Source organism: Perognathus longimembris, chromosome 16 (genome assembly GCF_023159225.1).
Source record: "Perognathus longimembris pacificus isolate PPM17 chromosome 16, ASM2315922v1, whole genome shotgun sequence".
NCBI classification, from domain to species: Eukaryota; Metazoa; Chordata; class Mammalia; order Rodentia; family Heteromyidae; genus Perognathus; species Perognathus longimembris.
In genome coordinates, this window is record NC_063176.1 from 12,990,098 (window position 1) to 13,011,062 (window position 20,965).

The 20,965-nt window shown below is 39.4% G+C and overlaps 1 protein-coding gene across 1 annotated transcript in view; it reads right to left on the reverse strand.

Moving 5' to 3' along the window:
- Positions 1–20,965, reverse strand: part of Rxfp1 (relaxin family peptide receptor 1) — an 83,293-nt gene that overhangs the window by 37,754 nt on the left and 24,574 nt on the right. Inside the window, exons 3-5 of the mRNA XM_048364912.1 lie at positions 8,017–8,115; positions 5,632–5,737; positions 920–991 (exon numbers count right to left, since the gene is read on the reverse strand). Of these exons, the coding sequence (XP_048220869.1) occupies positions 920–991; positions 5,632–5,737; positions 8,017–8,115 (277 nt within the window). The remainder of the gene's footprint in view (positions 1–919; positions 992–5,631; positions 5,738–8,016; positions 8,116–20,965) is intronic.

Genomic DNA, 20,965 nt, shown 5'->3' on the forward strand with positions numbered 1-20,965 from the left:
ATGTTCAGAATGAAGTTCTGAAAAGTCATTAGAATTCTAATTTGTAATTTTTTTCAGATTATCTGTTTTATGGAGCATTTCATTGAAGAAGTAGTAAATTTTTCTTTTGATTCCGTCCTATTGCTATGTACTTAAAAAGTGTAGGTATACTAATATGCCAGATTTAGCTAGTGTAAAAAAGGAGAAAACTAAAACTAGTACAAGTACAAAATTAAAACGACAAGTTTGAGATGTTTTCTAGATAAAGAGATTTAGACAAAAAATATCTAAATACAACAATTCAAGTATATAACAATATGACTTAGTCAAAAAGTTGACCTAAATCAGGTAGCTGGCCTTGGTCCATTTGGGGATCTGAGAGGATATTCAATGATCCTAAAATGAAGGGAAGCAAACACTCTAATAATGCTGGATGTCAAACCTACAAGACTGAGGTGAATGCAGTCAAGTCTCCCAAAAAACACAGGTTCCAAGTCACCAGAACTTGCTCTCTAAAGTGGAGGCCAAATTTTTACTTAAAGGTATTATAGAAAATTCGTCATTATTCAGTCTTGATGGCAGATCTTGGCAAAAGCTCTCTGGTGGATGCTGAAGTTTTGGCAAAGTTCCCCCCTCCCCCTGGTCCTTCCCACCTTAGATCTTCTCATAGACAAGTTCTGTAACCAAGCTCTGATACCAAATCCAAAAGTTGTGTACATAGTTCCACCTTGGGACTGCTGATGCAAGGTCAGATTTCTTTCGAGATAGGTATGCGAGATTTTTCTAGACTGCCTTCTAGAATGACTCAGAAAAACCAATTACCTAAAGTAAGAGTAGATTTAAGCAGTAATGTAGGATTAGTTTCTACAGAATTGTCCAGAGACAGATCTATTGGAAAGTGCTAGTTCGTTTTAATGCCAGGAATGAAAGTTTTTCTTACAGCCTCTGGAGATCATGGTACTTCTTGAAGCCATTGGGAGGAAGCTTTCTTATGAAGTTCCACTGAAGTGACCTGAAATAAATGTACAGCTTGATTCTTACGTCACATTACAACGTAGACAATTAGAGACTGCCCTATGGTGGTAGCTTTAAGGAAACGTTTCACCACAACATGCTTATATTGATATTTGAATTTAGGTCTTCTGACTCCGTTTTGTATTGTTGAGTGCAGACATCATTTCTTTTTCTTTTTCTCTTTCTTTCTTCTTCTTTTTTTTTTTTTTTTTTTTTTTTTTGCCAGTCCTGGGCCTTGGACTCAGGGCCTGAGCACTGTCCCTGGCTTCTTTTTTGCTCAAGGCTAGCACTCTGTCACTTGAGCCACAGCGCCACTTCTGGCCGTTTTCTGTGTATGTGGTGCTGGGGAATTGAACCCAGGGCTTCATGTCTATGAGGCAAGCACTCTAGCCAGTAGGCCATATCCCCAACCCTTTCTCTTTCTTTCTTTCTTTTTTTTTTTTTTTTTGCAATCCTGGGCCTTGGATTCAGGGCCTGAGCACTGTCCCTGGCTTCTTTTTTTGCTCAAGGCTAGCACTCTACCACTTGAGCCACAGTGCCACTTTTGGCCATTTTCCATATATGTGGTGCTGGGGAATCAAACCCAGGGCTTCATGTATACGAGGCAAGCACTCTTGCCACTAGGCCATATTCCCAGCCCCCAGACCTCATTTCTTAAATTTATGTTACCACATTATAATTCTAACAAAAATTAAAATAATAAAATTTGAAGCCAATTGATTTTTCAGTTGTGTTCTTTTCTGTTTTTACTTCACAAACATCAGAAGGTATCGGGCCTTCGTGTAACAATACAAATTGTGTTTTCTCTTTAAAAAGCACTCTTCAGAGGAAACAGGGAGATAGAGAGAGAGAGAGAGAGAGGAAAGGAGAAACAGAGAGGGAGTGATTTCAATGTAAATTGCAACCGTATGTGAAGTTATTCTGATTAAAATGGAGTATATGAAAATCTGAAAAAAGGTACTGGGCAACTTAGTTATATATTCACAAATATTTCAGTGCCTACATGCCACCATCTTAAAATGGTAATGGCAGTGGAAGAGCCATTGCTCAGTAATTTCCGGAAAGTAGTGTGGAAAGGTTTTGTCTTGTATCACAGTTTCATAAGTAATTTAATACGGGTCTGCTCCACAAAACTTGTTGCTGTATTGGAAAAGCTCCATTTGTTTGAGTATTTAATTATTTAGTTTTTTTTTAAAGGAAAAACACTGTAATATAGCAGAAACACAGTGAGTGAAGAAAGGAACAAAAATCAAGACAAATGAGCCGGGTTCCTTCCCAGGAGCCGCGTATCACCTTCCCAAACGAGTCTCTGTAACTGTGAAGTGAGGGATTTGGACTAGATGATCTTTATCAGTGCTTTCATCAGTGCTCTTACTTTATAGCACGGTGGATAAGTGAGCAAAAGTGCCTTGTCTTGCAGCCAGCTCAGGTTAGGACAGTGTTGTATAAAAGCTCTAACAATGTTAGGTTTTGGACCAGTGCCCCTTTAACCTGGCAATGAGTTCTTTTTTTTTTTTTTTCAGTCCTGGGGCTTGAACTCAGGGCCTGAGCACTGTCCTGGTTTCTGTTTGCTCAAGGCCAGCACTCTACTACTTGAGCCACTTCTGGCTTTTTCTATATATGTGGTGCTGAGGAATTGAACCCAGGGCTTTATGTATACAAGGCAAGCACTCTACCAGTAGGCCATATTCTCAGCCCATGAGTTCTTCTTACAGGAAGATAATTTCTCAGACTTCCCAGGAAACATTTAAGAGTCTAATTTGAGAAACACTATTTGAGACTCCAGAAGACCAGTCACCCTCAATGGGAGTGGGTGGGGATTGCTCTTAGAAAGTGAAAAAAAAACCCCAAACGCTTGAAAAATGTGTAAACCAGAGGGGTGACACAGTTCAAAAAGAAATGTATTTATCACCCGACATAGGTAACTATAAGCCCTCTGCACATCACCTTTACAATAAAATTTAAATTAAAAAAAGTATAAACTTCAGATACATATAAGTAGATACACAGTATAACTGTAGTATTAAAATTTCACGGAAGGGAGCAAGTAGGAGAGAGTATCTAGAGGCTTGGACAGCATGGAATAAGAGAAAGATTAAAGAAACTGTTCTAGGGGCTGGGGATATGGCCTCATGGCTAGAGTGCCTGCCTCGTATTCATGAGGCCCTGGGTTCAATTCCCCAGCACCACATATACAGAAAATGGCCAGAAGTGGCGCTGTGGCTCAAGTGGCAGAGTGCTAGCCTTGAGCAAGAAGAAGCCAGGGACAGTGCTCAGGCCCTGAGTCCAAGGCCCAGGACTGGCCAAAAAAAGAAAAAAAAAGAAACTGTTCTAGACTACATATAGCAATCAATGATATATTAACAAACAAATGATAATAAACAAACACCAAATGTTGAAGAGCTAGTGAAGTTATGCTTAGCTGCTATATTAGATCTATCTTATTATATTAGCTAATCGAGAGTTCTCTCATGTTTGGCTTCCAAATCAAATTCTGTCTTATATCCCCTTTCAACGTTTATTTTGTGTAAGGATAAAACATCAAATAGGAGGATTTCCAGGCGTGGACTGGACAGGAAGTGACAGATTTCAAAAGTAACAAGTGCAAAAAGAGCTGGAGGTGAGACTTACAGCACCTCCCTGGAAAGTGTGAGGCCCCGAGTTCAAATTCTAGTACTGCCAAAACACAAATGAAAACACGTGAAGTTCTATGAGAAATCCACAAGTAAGAGGCTAATTGCACTGGAGGAGAGGATGGAGGGTCACTCAACAGACGAAAACTTATTATGGACAGATACGAATATTTTCTTGGTAAAGTTAGGCCTTTAATAACATAGGATGCTTAGAATTCATGGACTGCTCCTTTCTAGATGATATCAAGTACTTTCCTCAATATTATTTATAAGTTGGACACTGCCACGGGTACCAACATGATATTTTCTTTTTCCTTCTGTGGCTGTACTGGGATTTGAACTCAGGGCTTCATACTTGCTATGCCATGACTTTGGAACTGCACCTCCAGCCCCAGTTTTCCCTGGTTATTTTGTGGGTGAAGTCTTACTTTCCTGGGCGAGGGTGCCACTGAGCCATGATTGGCCTACTTTTAGGTTTCTCCTCATTGCTGGTGCCTGGGCCTCCCTCCATGGAGATGGAGTCCCAAGGACTTTTATGGCTAAATTGACGGGATGCGGTCATCCCTAGAATCCCAGCCTCTCACGCAGCATGGGGTAGCAGGCACATTCTACTGCTCCTAGCTGTGGGTTATAAAGGGAGTTTTGTGAACTTTTCTGCTGAGGGCGACCTTGAACCGCAATCCTGAATTGTTAGCCTCTCAAGCAGTTAGGATTACAGGCATGAACCACCAGTGCCTGGCTAGGATAATTCTTTGATTTGGACTTTTTTGGTAATTTAATATAAACAATAGGGGACAATATGATTTTTTTTCACCTGTGTAAGTAGAATGAAATTATGACAAATCCTTAAGACATTCTTTACACGAAGCATTTCCAGTTGAAATTTAAATAACAGAAAGTCTTCTTGGATCCTGGTTTCTGCAATTGATCATGGCTTTTCTAGCAGGAGTAATTACTATGCAAACAGCCTTGGTGAGGCAGGTTTAGGTGGCATTGTTACTTCCTTTGAAAAACAAGTGTTTGTGATTTAACCTCCAGAGGTTCTCAGACACTATGAATTCAGCCAAGCATCTGAATTGGTGCTTTAGTTTGAGCACCTGCTTGTCAATATGACTAAATGTAAGGATCATTCATATTTTGACCTCATATATTCAAAAGTCAAAGCCAAATACACCCTGAAACGTCAGGATGGGAAATATCACCAGCATAACCATTTGACTTAAATGGTTAGGTTGAAGTATCTACCTTCAGAGTGCTTGCCTATTTTGTGGACAGCCCTAGATTTGGTCCCCAGCACTGTCAAAAACAAACTCCCAAATCCCTCTAAACCTACCCTCCACTCATCTTAAAAGTTTCAGGCAAATGTATTTGTGTTATTGATGTTGGTTAAATTAAAATAAATATTTCTAGAAACTCAGAAAGACTAGTCCTAGTAATCAATAAACCATTTATTATGAGAATCATTTTCTTTTGCATACATACATTTGAATTGCTTTGGAAAAAAATCAATATCTCTGAGTCAAAATATCATAAAAGTTAATATAAATGTGAAGTTCTAAAATGATCTTATCCAATTTATTTTACTTGTTTCCCTTTTTCACACCTGAGAATATATTAAAGTTTGTGTGCAATGCATTCTAAATGAGTTTTTCCAATAAATGTCAAGTGAATTTCCTGTACAATAGAAGAGTTATAGGTAGTAATGAAATTAAAAGTTCTTTTTGATTTGCTGGCTTATGAGGCTGATGATATCTTTTGTTTGGATAAAATAGATGTTAAATATTTCATGGGATTATTATGAAAGATTGAATGAATTAATGTATGGAATGATTTTAGATAGACTCTAGCCTTTTATAAATGTGAGGTAAAATGAGTAGTCATTATGGTTGATCTGGAAACAATGGCATCACTTTGAATAGAAACACATTGTTAATGCCAAGAGTGTGTTTGTGTGTTACAGGCCCCTCTTTCTGCCTTTTAGGACAAGCCATTATTTTCTACTTACATGACAGTCACATTTGAAGAAACAGATGGAACAGCTCGTAAGTTGGCTTCATCACAGTCCAGTTCCAGACCTTGGCACAAGCAACGCACGGGCACGGAACCCACCACTAAAAAAAGAGAAAGTGGAGAGAAAGGATGAACGTGAGGGCCCAAGAAAGCAATGAAGAGAAAGAAATGAAAAGCTACAAGCATATGACTTAGTACAAAACATGCCACATCTTACCCAAGCAGTATGGGCAATGTTTTCTTTTAAGGTTCCAAAGCTTGCTTTTCACTTAGCTTGAAAAGTAATGCTTGAGTATTAACCTTTGGAAACATACACATTTACCAGCCCATTATTTTCTTTTAAATAGCACATGGCTCTTCATTTGTTTCAAATGTAGGCAAGCATCTGCTTTTATGTCACCAAAGAGAGATGAGATAATGTGTGATGGAGTTTAATGTTCATGGGAAAGCTTCTACTTATCAACAATTTATTAATAGCATAATCAGAATCTTTCCTGGGGCATTAAATTGTTTTTAACCAGCAATAAAAATAAGAAACAAATGCTAAATGATAGCTTTGATAGTTTTTTTTCCCCTGGAAAATGTTAGTTCTTTAAAAGTTTTTTTTAAAATTTTATCTTTAAAAATTTGCTTTCCAAAAATCATACTAAGTGAAGTGAGCCAGACCCAAAGAAACATAGACTCTATGGTCTCCCTCATTGGGAGTAATTAGTACACATCTATGATAATCCTAGCAGAAGATCACAATAGCTCAATAGCTATGTACATATGATCACATAAGATGATGCTAAGTGAAATGAACTCCAATTTGTGGAAACAAGTGGTTTATCCTTGTTGTTATTTTCAACATACCATGTGAAATTATGCCTCTTTTTCTTTTGTCTTTCTTTGCTGTGGTTTTACTCCTGATGTCACTTTAACTGATTTTGGTACCCTGGATATTGCATATACATATATTGGAACCAGGGAAGGGAAAGGAAATACCAAAATTGAGATACAAAGGATAAAAAGTCAAACCAATGCAACCGCAATACTTAGAAAATGATGTGGTGTAAACCAACTGCACAACTCATGGCGGGGTGGTGGAGGAAAATGAGGAGGGGGAATGGGGAAGAGGGAGGAGGTAACAAGTTGGATGAGAAATGTAGGCACTGCCTTATGTATGAAACTGTAACTCCTCTGTACATCACTTTGACAATAAAGAAATGGGAAAAAATTGCTTTTCAATTCATTTATTATTTGTTTCCGTTCCTTGTGTTATTATGGTAGCTAGAAGCATGTTAAATAGAGATAGGAAACAGAGCCAGACACGTGTGGCTCATGTTTGTAATCTTAGTGTTATTCCCCTCCTTTGGACCCCCCCCACCCCCATTTTTTTTTCTGGTCCAGGTGCTTGAGCTTTGGTCTAGGGCATTGACTCTGAGAATTTTTGTTCAAGGCTAACATTTGTTCAAGGCTACCACTTGAACCACAGCTCCAGTTCCAGAGTTTTGTGGTTAACTGGAGATAATAATCTCATGGAATTTTTTCCCAGGCCGGTTTTGAACCATGATCCTCAGATCTCAGCCTCCTGAGTAGGTAGGATTATAAGTATGAGCCACCTGCACCTGGCTAGCCCTTGCTCTCTGCCAAGGTCTTGAAAATCTACTGGAAGGCATGGGCATGTGTTGCAACATTAAAATAGGCGATATTTATGTAAGAGGGATTATGTTCATGAACTTTCCTGATCTAAAATATTATAAAGTTAACCCTAAGTATTTACCCTTCCACATGCCCTACAGCAGTTTGTAAGTTTTTGACATATATATATATAAATATATATGTGTGTATGTGTATATATGTGTGTATGTATGTATGTGTGTGTGTGTATATATATAATATATATATATATATATAATTAAGAAGGCTTTCCTGGCTTTAAAGTATAGCTTAGATCCCCAGAAGATTTTTTTCTCTTGTAAACATTAAAACCCAGGCAGCTGTTCAGTTATTCTGTTCTATGTTTTGTAAAATAGCAACCCTGACTACGTTAATTTTGTTTTAATATTTAATATGACTGATTACTTTTGCACTTACAATCCCCCAAACTCTTTAAAACAGATTTTCCAAATTAAGGCTGCATCTCTTTTTCTTTAACTTCTTTTATTAACGTACATTAGTTTTTCATTGTTACATTTTAATGCATGCCTGCAATATACTTTGGTCATGTTCATCCCCTGCTACCCTCCCATCCCTTAGGTCCCCTTATAAGGCTGCATCTCTAATAAAGTGTGCAACTAGAAAAAAAAAGGTTAATTAACTTTTAAGATGTTTAAAAGAAAAAGTTGGACCTCGCTTGTAAACACTTAGGGGGAATGGCGATTCAGTTCTGACTACTCACGGCACTGAGATGTTTCTGTCTTGGCAGGGTATAGGGAGGCCATTTGGTAGTAATTAGCGAAATATCTGTCCAGTTGCAGGGACCATCCGTTGTTGTCTCCTTAAAAATCAGAAATCAGGAAGGTTACAAACAAACATATAAAACCCCCAAACAACAGCATTTGGGTGTTCTGGGAAAATAGGTCTTCTACTCTAGTATCAAACCCGTAAGTCTCAAGCTTGGTGAGTACGTGAGGTCCAGGAACTGGATACAATCATAGCCAGAGGCTGATATGTGTTCCCACTCATCCAACCTTAACAAGAACGGCAGTGACCCTGCCTCAATTAGTCTGTATATCACACCTGAACCAGAGAGGGGCACTTTAGACATTCCAAAGTAAAGCACGCTGCTCTCAGCCCTTTACTGTTTTCCTAAACATTCTCTAGTCATTCAAACTTACCTTGGAGATATATAAACATGGATGCTAATATTAAATATCAATAATATTAAATTTAGTATTGCATTTTGAAGTTATTTCTGCCATATCTAGGACAGTTGTTCTCGGAATGGCCTTTGTACCAACCAATTCTTCCTCTTTCCTGCTGCAGTTCTAAAGAGCTATAGAATATTCTGGAAACTTGACATCCAGAGACGCAGAGGGACTGTCTGAGAGGGTGGGCCTTGTTTCCTTCCTAAGAAGCCTGGAGTTAGGGAGTAGCTGCCAGGGACAGCCCTGGCTTTAGGTCTTCATTTCTGTAGCAAGATGTCCCTGAAAGCTTTGCCCAGTGAGTCACATTGTCGCAGAGGCACAGAGCCCTGGGTGGCCCTTCAGCACCCGCAGTTAGGACCTTCCATCCTTCCTGAGTCTTGAGGGCCCAGCCTTCACTGGATCATTAGCTCTTTCGTTCCCTGATGCTTCTCTCCACAGAACAAACTAATTCGATATAACTTAATGTCTGTGTGTTTCACTTTGTAGATTGAGGCAAGCTGGTAACCAGAGCACAGTGAAGTTGCTTTGTGCCCCTATGTGATCATAATTATTCAGATCATTCATATCTGAGCCTTCAGTTCAGATACTTTAACCTTGTTCAGTTGCATCAATTTGGTAAACTGACTTCATATCCATGGTTCTAACTCTAATCCACAAACTTGGAGGTTATAGCTCTAGTCTATACTTTTTCTTTCCCCTTTTCTTTTTTGTTTATGAGAATCTTTTCATGTAGACTAGGCTGGCCTTGAACTTAGATCCTCCTGCTTCAGCCTTCTGCACGCCAGGATTACGGATATGTGCCACCACACGGCGCTCTAGCCAACACCTTTCCTACTGTGTAGCATAGACAGGAAATGCAGTGTTTCTAAAATAAACTCATTATCTTCTCCTATATAAATTTGCTAAACTCTAGATTCTCAGGATTTGTGAATAGGTCTCATAATCTATCAAATGCCCCAACTCAGAAAGGTTAAATTTATCGGCGTATACTCATCTTTATAACTCTCTTATTTACCCTTCCTTCCTTCCCTCCCTCCTTCCCTCCCCTCCCCTCCCCTCCCCTCTCCTCCCCTCCCCTCCCCTCCCCTCCCCTCCCCTCCCCTCCCCTCCCCTCCCCTCCCCTCCCCTCCCCTCCCCTTCCCTTCCCTTATTGTTGATACTGGGGCTTGAACTTCTGGACCTCTTGCTTGGCTTTTTTTGCTTATGGTTGGTGCTCTACCATTTGATCCATACCTCTAATGTAGCATTTTTCTGGTTAATTGGAGATAGACTCTAAGTACTTTTATGCCCAGGTTGGCTTCCAGGTTGGATCTTCCAGAACCCAGCTTCCTGAGCAGCTAGGATTAGTGGTGGGAGCCGCCAGCATCTGGCTGTTACTTTATTTTACTTGTTAGCACCTGGCATTTGAACTCAGGATTTCCTGATTCGTAGGCAGGTTCTCTATTTGTTGATGCATGTCTCCAGCCCCTTTAGATGTAGTTGGTTTGCTGTGGTCTTACTTTTTGCCTCTACTGGTCTGTGCTGTGATTTTTTTTTGTTATTTCATTGTTTTTGAAAATTTATTTATAGCTGGGATGACAGATGTGCGCCATGAAGGTCAACCTTTTCAGTTGAGATGGGGTTTCAAGAACTTTTCTGCCTGAGCTGGCCTCTAACCATGGTCCTCCTGACCCCCACTTCCCAAGTAACTAGGATTATGGGGGTGAGCCACTGGCACTGAGTTGGTTTTTCCACCTCTCACCAATACCCCTATAAAGATGACATTTGGGAAAGGAACGGAATTTTATCATAAATGCTATCTAGGCTTGTAAAATGACACTTCTTTTTAGAAATCCCACTAAAAATAAAAGCTGGAAAGATTATTTAAACATTACATTTATTGAATTCCCCTTTCTTTAGTATTCTTTCTTAGTTTGTAAACTTGTTTACTATAGAAGATTAAAGAAATAAAAGTAACAAAGTAGTATAATGCCATGTCAATTCAGATGGGAGAGACTTGATAGAACTCGGCTTGAAGTCAGCGTAGGACTCCAGGATCCCTGAGGATTGCGAGGGGACCAGCACTGGGAACCCATGGGCGCTGACAACATGAGGATGACATCTTAGTGGGAGAGACAGGAGGAGGAGAAGGAAATTGGAAAGACTGCATACACAGAGCCAATAGAACCCATAGTGTCTGGAGTCTGTAGATAGGTGGGCTCCTATATGCATTTACAGATGGATAAATTGATGCTGAGATCTTCAGTCATTTGGCTTAAAACAGAATTATTAAAAGAAGTTAAAGAATTAGAATAACAGCTGGGTGTTGGTGGCTCACGCCTCTAGTCCTATGTCCTTAGAATGCTGAGGCAGGGGGCATTGAGACTCAAGGCTAACCTGTGAAGAAAAGCCCACTGGATTGCATCACCAATTAACCCACCAAAGCCAGGCTGGAGCTATGGCGCAAGTGGGTAGAGGGCCAGTCTAGCAAATTCAAAGCTCTCAGTTCAAACACCAATACTGACCAAAAAAAAAAAAGAATAGTAAAAAGTATTTTTGTACTTCCCTTTTGTTTCTAAGCTAAAGAAAGTAATCAGTTTATAGTATATATAAATGTATATATCCAACTTACGTATCTATCCAACACATATATCGCATATATACATATCCAATATATATCATATATACACATATATTTATCCAACTTTTGTGTTAGCTTTAAATATTTAGCTATTACTACTTGTTATATATTTGTCATTTTTCTATTTCTGTTATTGAAGTTCACAGAGGTTCAGAAGATGATACTTCCATGCTATAGCTCTTGGCATGCTACCTTTCAATGATGCTGAAAGGCCTCAGATGTAGCCTTAGAAGCAGTTTCTTCTGCCCTCCTACCTCTCATTCCTTTTCTTCCCCTCAAGTGAGTTTTACAAACCAGTTTCTTTTTTTTTGGCCAGTCCTGGGGCTTGGACTCTGGGCCTGAGCACTGTCCCTGGCTTCTTTTTGCTCAAGGCTAGCACTCTGCCACTTGAGCCACAGCGCCACTTCTGGCCATTTTCTGTATATGTGGTGCTGGGGAATTGAATTGAGGCAGGCACTCTTGCCACTAGGCCATATCCCCAGCCCCTACAAACCAGTTTCTTTTCTCTAAGAAAGTTCTCTCCTCAAAGCAAGTTGTAAAACCTACAAATAATGCTGCCATCTTTTTTTTTTCCTTTGCCATTCTGTGCAAGAGCTGGCCAGAAAGAAATTCTCTGACTTGCCTTATTTCATAAAAGTATATAATAAAATTCTTATTCGGTGGAAAGAAAGTTCTTTCTTGTTTAGGCCCAGAAGAATCTGAAAGGAAGGCTGGCCAAGTTTCTTTTCTGAGACTACTAACATGAATGCATGCCTTTTATCTGCCACTTTTCTGCATAGCTGCCCATTTTTCATCAAATATAAGCATGAAAAACCATTCTCCTGGGTCTTTGGATCTTTATTTTTGAAGGCTCTGGTGTGACTTCAAACTTTGATTAAAGAAATGTGCTTTACTTTTCTCTTGCTAACCTGTCTTGTTATGGGGAAGGGAAGGGGAAGGGAAAGAATGAGCCTTTCCTGCTTACACAGGCAATTATGTCAGAATTGTGTGTATTACACAAATATCCATTTAATTAAGAATCAAGAAGTAGTTATTAGTTTGAATTTAACTTTGTTATTACCTTTTGCATAGAACTAATGAAGATTTTGCAAATCATAAAGTATTGCTGACAATTTTCAGATCAGCATTATGAACTGCTAGACATCTATAAAGTTACAAATGAATTGTGGAAGTAGATGAGTCATTTGATTCTGGGTATGTCAAGATACTGCTTATTCTCTTTTTGTGTGCATGAAACTGGTGATTAAACCCATTATTCCATGAATGCTAGATAAGCACTCTACCAACAGACCACATCTCAGCTGCTTATTGCATAAAAATAACATAGAGTAAATTGTACCAAGTGTTTGTATATCTGCAGAGAACCAATGAGACGTGGACGTTGAGGTCTGATGATTTGCCCTCACAGGCTGCCGGGGCTGGTGTTGGTTTGGAAGGCGTAGGGGCAGCTGTTCATGCGGTGTTCTTACATTTTCACCCAGACTTGAGAAACAGTAGGGAAGTTAGGTGAGTGAAAACACGCTAGAGCGCAGAGCTGCTTTGTGCATGGAGCCTCGCTGATGCTATGAAACTGACCAGAGAGGACGGCCGGGGCCACTGCAGAAAGATAGATGGTGATTTGCTTTCTGCTGCTTTAGTGCGTCTTCTAGTTAATTGAGACTTTAGAAATCGGATATTTCAGTTGTCACATTGTCTTCTGTTTCTACCATGGATAGTACAGTGGCTTTTAGCCATTAGCTTGGTGCCCCTTTCCTCACCCTCTGGCTCTACCATTGCTTTCTTGCCCTTGTGATGCTTAAAGAAGAGAAATGCAGAGCCTCGGAGACAACACTTTAGTCCAACAAATTAAAGTGATGCAGTTCACACAGCCTTCTTTGTTCTTTCTAATTCTTACTCACTCTCATTTTCTGTTTTATTGTTCTCTGTCTCTCTCTGTCTCTGTTGCTCTATCCCTCTTTGTTTCTCCGCATTTTTGTTTGTGTTTGTCTGCCTGCTTCTTTCTCTCTGTCTCTGTCTGTCTGTCTGTCTGTCTGTCTGTCTGTCTATCTCTTGCATGTACAAACATATAAACATATATATGGGTCTGCCAGGAAGGAAGTAGGAATTTCTGACCATCTGAAAGAAATAGGACAAACCCTAGGTCAGAGTGTGTATTTTTTTTCCTATCTTTTTTGCCAGTCGTGGAGCTTGAACTCAGGTCCTGAGCACTGTCTCTGAGCTTCTTTTGTGCAAAGCTAGCACCTTACCACTTGAGCCACAGCACCATTTCTGGCTTTTCCTGTTTTTTGGTACTGAGGAATTGACCCCAGGGCTTCATGCATGCTAGGCAAGCACTCTACCATGAAGCCACATTCCCGGCCCAGAGTGTGGATTTTTTAAAAAAATGGCAAATTCTTCCAACAAACAACCTTTTTATAGTTAGGTTTTAACCTTCCTTCTGCCCCCTCAGGGCGTTTCCTTCTTATTGCCTCCTACTTCCTCCCACCAGAAAGCTGGAATGTTGAACGTGAGAAATGTAGCCACAACTGTAAAGTTAGAATGTTAGCATTTTTAAAGAAAATAGATTTTAGTGTATGTGTTTCTATATTTTAAGTCTCATAGTCTTGATATTTTAAGGATTATGGAGCTGTGAGCAAACTGATTTTTCATTCTTTAGTAAGTGGCTGGCTAATTTTTTTTTTTAAATTGAGGCAACTTAGGGTAATGTAAAGAAATAGATATCTTTACTTAAAAGATGACATAATGGTTCTGTGAGTAAAATTTAAAACATAGATTCTTAGAAATCTGGTCTTGTACTCTGTGTGAGTTTTATTGAACAAATGAGCAAATGAAGGAATAAAACTCTTTCCTTAAAAATACTCTTGGGAAAACTCAATCCTCTTAATGGTAAAATAGAATTTGGGAAAATAGAATGTCAGACTCTACCATGAGGTTCTGAGCAACAGAGCTAGTGTGGGGTCTGGAGAGCTGTGTGTTTTGATGATTCTTGGAGCAAGTCTTGGAGGATCTATAGGGTGGGGTCTGCCACCGTCAGCCATAGTCCCCCCAACCCTGCACTGAGAAGAGCGTGGTTTAGCCACATGAAGTCTTCTGTCCCAGAGAGGCGTATTTCTCTCTTTAGTGAAGCTCATGCTGATAGACAACCAGGACAGGAAGCCCAAGATACTCAAATAAGATTCACACAGCTGCTCTTCAATTTAAGAGCCTTTTGCATGTGCTATTTTATTACGTTCATTATAATTTTTCTTTCCATGCTTATTTATGTATGTATATATTTCATCTCCGTATGATAGTATGGTAGGGAATAATGAACTTAGGCATTATTATACACCTCAGTAACTGTGGCAGGTACTTTTAATATAGTTTAAATATAGCTCTTCCTGGCTCTCATAAGTGTATAAAGTATATAATATGTAAAACAATTCAAGTGGTCTTTAACTTACAATGGGGATATGCAGAATATGTTGAACATTTTGAAAGTAGAAAAAGCCTTTCCTACATTGAGAACATTGTGGCTTAGCAACTCAGCGCACTGGAGACTATGGGCTGTTCCTTCCATGGTGGTACATGGTTGTATGGCTGTCTAGGAGCTGTGGCTGGCTGGTCTGCCCAGCACCATGAGAAGATATCATTCCACAGTCACTTTCTAGGTGCTATCAACTGTCACCATTGGGAAGCAAGTCATTTACAAAATTGAACAAGTTTCATATTCACTTGTGGTGTATGCTTAAAAATGATTTCTGGGCTCCAGTCCTTTTTATTCGATCCATATTTCCAGGACTATGGTGTAGGGGCCAGCTTCTTATGGTAGCCCCAAAGATGGCTCACCTGCAGGCTTCTCTAGATTTCCAGGGGAAAAGCCTGGGTTCCTTTCATGTCTAGGTTTGTGTTTTAGAGGTTGTGGGAATGGAACCCAGGCCCTTCTACATGCTGAATAAGTGGTGTACCATGTGTTACATATCCAATCCTACTGTGTGTGTGTGTGTGTGTGTGTGTGTGTACTGGTCCTGGGGCTTGAACTCAGGGCCTGGGCACTGTCCCTGAGCTTCTTTTTTTTTTTTTTTTTTTTTTTGCCAGTTCTGGGGCTTGGACTCAGGGCCTGAGCATTGTCCCTGGCTTCCTTTTGCTCAAGGCTAGCACTCTGCCACTTGAGCCACAGTGCCACTTCTGGCCGTTTTCTGTATATGTGGTGCTGGGGAATCGAACCCAGGGCCTCATGTATATGAGGCAAGCTCTCTTGCCACTAGGCCATATCCCCAGCCCCTGAGCTTCTTTTACTCAGGGATAGTGCTATGACTTGAGCCACTGCTGCACTTCTGCCTTTTTTGGGGGGAGGAGGGAGATAGTTTATTAGAGAAAAAAGTCTTATGGACTTGTCTGCTCAGGCTGGCTTTGAACCCTGATCCTCAGATGTCAGTCTCCTGAGTAGTTAGGAGTGACTGAGTAGCTAGCAGACTGGCCACTCCTGGGTTTTGAATAATAAAAATTAAGGGACTTTCATCTGTATCAGATCAAAGAAAGGTATGATGATTCCGTATAATATGTCATTTTCTCTGTCATCATGATGAAGGAAATCAATGGATAAGTTATAAAGTACACACACTATTGGTTTATATTTGATTCTCACATTGCATCAACTTTCATCAGTGTTTCTTGGGACAGAGCAGAGCATCTTGTGTTCATAAAGTGATGACCCCCAAGACAAGAAGATGTTGAGCCCTTGCAGTGAATCCTGGGATAGAGCCTGGCTAGATGGATCAGTTGGTCAAACTCCTGTGAGGGATTCCTTGAATTTTAATGACACCAGCAGTTTTCTGGACAGAATGTGTTTTTCTGGGGTCTTCCTCTCATTGGAGGAACTGTCTGAAGAAATCAGGCAGTGTGACATTACTCTGAGCATCTTTACAAGCACAAAGAAGCTGCCTGTGTCCTTATCTAGATGGAAGGATTCTAAGAGGGAATTCTATGTGGAGGGTTAAGGATTTTTTTTTGCCAGTCCTGGGGCTTGAACTTAGGGCCTGAGCACTGTCCCTGGCTTCTTTTTGCTCAAGGCTAGCACTCTGCCACTTGAGCCACAGCACCACTTCTGGCTTTTTTTTGTTTATGTGGTGCTGAAGAATCGAACCCAGGGCTTCATGCATGCTAGGCAAGCACTCTACCACTAAGCCACATTCCCAGCCCCAGGACTGTTGTTTTTATTTTTCCTTTGTTTTACTTGTTTGGCAATGGGTTTCATTAAGTTATTTAAGGCTGGCTTCAAATTCCTGGGCTGAACGGATCTTCCAGCCTTAGGCTGCTGAGAATCTGGGATCACAGGTGCATAGCACGCACGCAGCTTGTAAGCATTGTTGTATTAAACAGATAAACATATTTGATACTAAAACTAGGTGTATATTAGGGAAGGAAAGGGGTTCATATGTCATTTTGAGAACAATAAGTAAAAGTCATTTTGAATGGAGAATATATGATTTTATATTAATACAAAATAATTAATTTAGAAGCCATATCATTTTCCTTCCAATATTTTCAACCTTAAGAAAGACAAACCACCAACTTCAGTAGAATCATCTGAAATAGAGTGACTAATCTCAACATCAAATGACTGGCATTCTGACAGCCAAATAAGAAACCTATTGAGGAAATTATGGAATATTTAGCCTTTCAGAATTTAAGACGAAGGACCAATTAAAAATAAACAGAATCCTTGAATTTGCTGATGAGAGGTTCCTAATCCTATTTATGTATATGTATATACATATATATCATCACTTATAAATAGACACTGCTTATCTAACTTTCATAGATTGGTGAATGCCAAGTTAGACAGGAAAATACCTTGGGATATTAACAAATTCTATTTTTGAGTTTCGTTCACTCTGCCCTTTTCCCTATCTTAGGCAGCCAGAGCTGTCCATGCCTATTGCTTGAAAGATCAACAAAGGAGCCCAGTTCTCGACATTTGAGTTTCAAATGCTTAAATTTGATTGTTTAATCACAACTTTGGAAAATCAGGAGAGAGAAAGTGGGGCATCACTACCACAGACTGGAGTCAGAGAAGGCTAGGCCCGCAGGCAGGAGAGTCTAGACGGGACAGCATGCACCGCTGGCTGGCTGACCTAGTGATGACAGACCGCGTGATTTGTGCTCGTGTCAAGGGATGCTGGGATTACGACATGTGGACAATTCCTCGGCTCCTGAGTGGTGTCTGGGCATTCTTGAGGCTCCTGAGCTTGGCTGCAATCCCAGGAGAAGGGAAATAAATATGACCTTTAACTGATCCGGTTTAGGTTTCTCTCACTTGAAAGAATGGAAGCTCACAATAGACATAACTTTAGCCGCAAAGAAATAAAGATTTACTTGAATAAAGCTTTCTTATTTACTGCAGAATGTGAACTGAATGTCATCTATGACTCATTGGAATGCAGGGCCTTAATTTCTTCCTCTTGGAGGGAACAAAAAGAGGATCTTTCTCAAGGATGGTCATGAGAACAAAAGGAAGCAAATACCTAGAGTACTCAGAATAGTACCTGTGTTTAGTAGGTGCTGTAAAAATATTAGACCTTATTTTTGGCATTAAACTTGTCATTTTAAGTTTGGCAGTTGGACAGAAGGGGTGCCAAGACGCATTGTACTCTATGGATTTTTAACCTCTTTGTACAACTACTCAATGAAGAAGATGCATTGTACTCATAGTTGATATGCTGAATTGAAGCCCCTTTGTATAACTACTTAAAGGTAAAGAAGACAACAACAAATTTGAAAGCTCACCTAATTATTCATATATTATAATCTAAAAAGAAAATTAAGAACATCTTTTTTTTTTTGTATTCTCCCATTTTTTTTCTTTTGCTCAAAGCTAGTGTTTCTACCACTTGCATCCAGCTCTACTTCTGACTTTCTTGTTTTGGTAGTCTATTGGAGATAAGAGTCTCATGGATTTTCCTGTCTGGCTTAGCTTCAACTGTTACCTCCAGATCTCAGATATCAGCCTCCTGAGTACCTAGGATTACTGATTACCTAGCTCTCTCCTAAGAAATTTTAAAAGAGGATTTAACGGGAGCTTCATTGTATTTGGAAGGTATTTGTTAAAAAAAACAAAAACAAAAACCCATGTAATGACTAACAGCCTGGGTATTGTCTTCACACCCAAACAAAATATAAAACAAATCAGGGTAAGGTTTGGATAAGTGTCCTCAAAAGTGTACATGTTAAAGGGCCAATGGCACTCTTTGGAGGTCATGAAACCTTTTAAAGATGGGGTTCTAGTGAGAGCTCATTGGGTCATTGGGAACGTGCCTTGAAGGGCCGTGAAATGAATAGTTCTGCTTGGCCAACCATTCCTGCCATGATGTATTGTCCTGCCGCAGGCACAAAAGCAACAGGTAAACTAAGCCTAAATGACACCTCTAAACTGCTAGCTAAAATAAATCTCTCTCTACAAATAGAATAATTTTAACTACATGTTGTAGTGATGAAAAACTAACAATCCAAACCACTGGTAATGAATTCTAACCAAGCCATGATAGTGGAAGACGTAGATAACTTCTCTGTACTTCCATTTTTCTTATCTAGAGAAGAGATATGATCGAATACATCCAATTTCCAGTAAGGCTGGGATAAAAGATGTGCTTAAACCCCCAGGACTGTTCCTGGCACACCAGAATGACTCAGCAAATAGAACATGCTAGTAATTTTATTATCACACAGCTAATTAGATAAAACCTGATGTTTCAAGCAGAATAAAAAGGAACACAAGATTGATTTTCAAACATAAAACATACAGTGCACATCAAAGTTTCCAAATATTATGAGTATTATTAGTGGAGATCTAAAGCATGTAGGAAAAACAAAGCACAGAAGGAAAGAGCTTGCTACAGTTTGGACCTCGACTAGCATGTCTGAGTCTCCACTGTGGAGTTACTAGGCCCTTCATGAGGCAGGGTCTACTGGGAGGTTTTCAGGTTGTTGAGGATGTGACCTTGCAGGAGGCTGTAGACCTTTCCTCTTTCTCTTGTCTCCCTTTGTCTCCATGACAGAGGAAGCTAATCTGTCCACTTGTCCTGACTGTAGGGGGGCCATCTGTGAATAGTTGTTGCTTAAATCACAGAAGGGAAGCTGGCAAATTATCTCCTGGAAATACAAGGTGTTTCTCAAGTACAAATGTAGGCAAACTAATTCAACAGCATTGGAGAGTTTCTTCTTTTCTTGCAGCGCTGGGAAAGGAAGCTAGGGGCCTATACACGGGAGGCAGGCATTGACCACTGAGCTATATCCCCAGCCCTCATCTGAGAACCCGGTACTACTTTAACACAGCATTTTTACTACTGAATCAGCACTCAGTTTGAGGTAGAGGTAAGTAATTCCCAAATGAGAATCCTCAACTCTCTGTAGTCAGATTCCCTTGTTATTTTCCCAACTACCCAAGAGTTGGAAAATGAAAAGGTCTCATCTCTTTCTCTGGTTGGTCATAGGTAGAAATATATTGGTTTTGTGTTGCTACCGAGACTTGAACTCAGGGCCTTGTGTTCTTCCTGGGCTTTTTCACTCATAGCTGGTATTTAACCACTTGAGCCACTTCTCTAACATCCTGGTTTATGGAGATAAGAGCCTCACATTTATCTGCCCAGGCTAGTTTTGTTCTAGTATCCTCTTGAGTAGCTAAGTTTATAGGTGAGAGCCATTGGCTCTGGTTTATGACCTAAAAGTTTTGTTTTGGTTGAGTAGAGATGAAAATTGGTTTGGCGACACATACCAAAGACATACAGAAATTGTATGGGAATTATATTAAATGGCATTACTGAGGGAAAATTTTATACTTTTCTATGTTGAAGTTTATCAGTAAGAATTAGTTATTAAAATGGTAGATATAGCAGAGTTCTATATTGCCTAAATATTTTAGGAAGAGATTCCTATAAATTCAACTGAGAAATTTCAAAATATATTTCTTTTGGTTGTGTTGTGTGGATGGAAAATGTTGAATGGCTTAATATCCGAATGCTTTTTGTACTGATTTTTTTTTTATATTTGACTGTTCAGTTGTGGAGAAATTATTTATGTGGTTTCTGAGAAAACCAGTATATTAATACTAAAAAAGAGAACCAGTTTAAAGTGTTTGTTTAATACAAAAGTAGCAGTTCATCCTATATGTAATTAGTTCATAGCTTGGTATACAGGGGTCAATTTAAGTCAACTAGTAGTTTACATTTTTAAGTGACGCCTGTATATTTAATTTCAATTCTGTCCCTTTAATTTATTCCTCCATTTTAGTAATAATTATTGGTCATGGTGTTTAAACAGCTTAAAAATAATAAAACAGTTTTCACAGCCATGTTTTACCTCCAAAAGTATCATTGATTAAGGAAGGATTTCACTTTCCAGAAAAAAAAAAGACTTTTTGTTTACAATATACTATCACCTTACAAGTTGACTCCTCTAAAAGTGATTTTTAGCTGTGATTTTTTTCTTGTATATGTAGTTAACTACACATTAAACTACACATATACAACTGAATATAATTTGATTCTTAAATATGCAAGAAGTCTACATGTTCTGCAAGTATCAACTTTCTGACTTAATTTAACTAGCATTAAACAGAATTTAAATGTGAATGTCTGAAACATGAGCAGCCTTATGGGCATAAATTATCCAGATGCTATAAAATGAAGAAATAAAACCCCCAGCTGGTAAAAGAAATTAAAGCATTGAGAGCAAGCAGAAACAGATTTTATTGCCTCATAGATTTTATTCCTTGGACTCTAACGATGGTCATGAAATCCTGCCCTGTTTTCTATAAAGTTACCAGTTGCACTTGCTTGGGCATGGACAGCAACAATGGGCCACCTGGAATTCTCGGAGGTTTT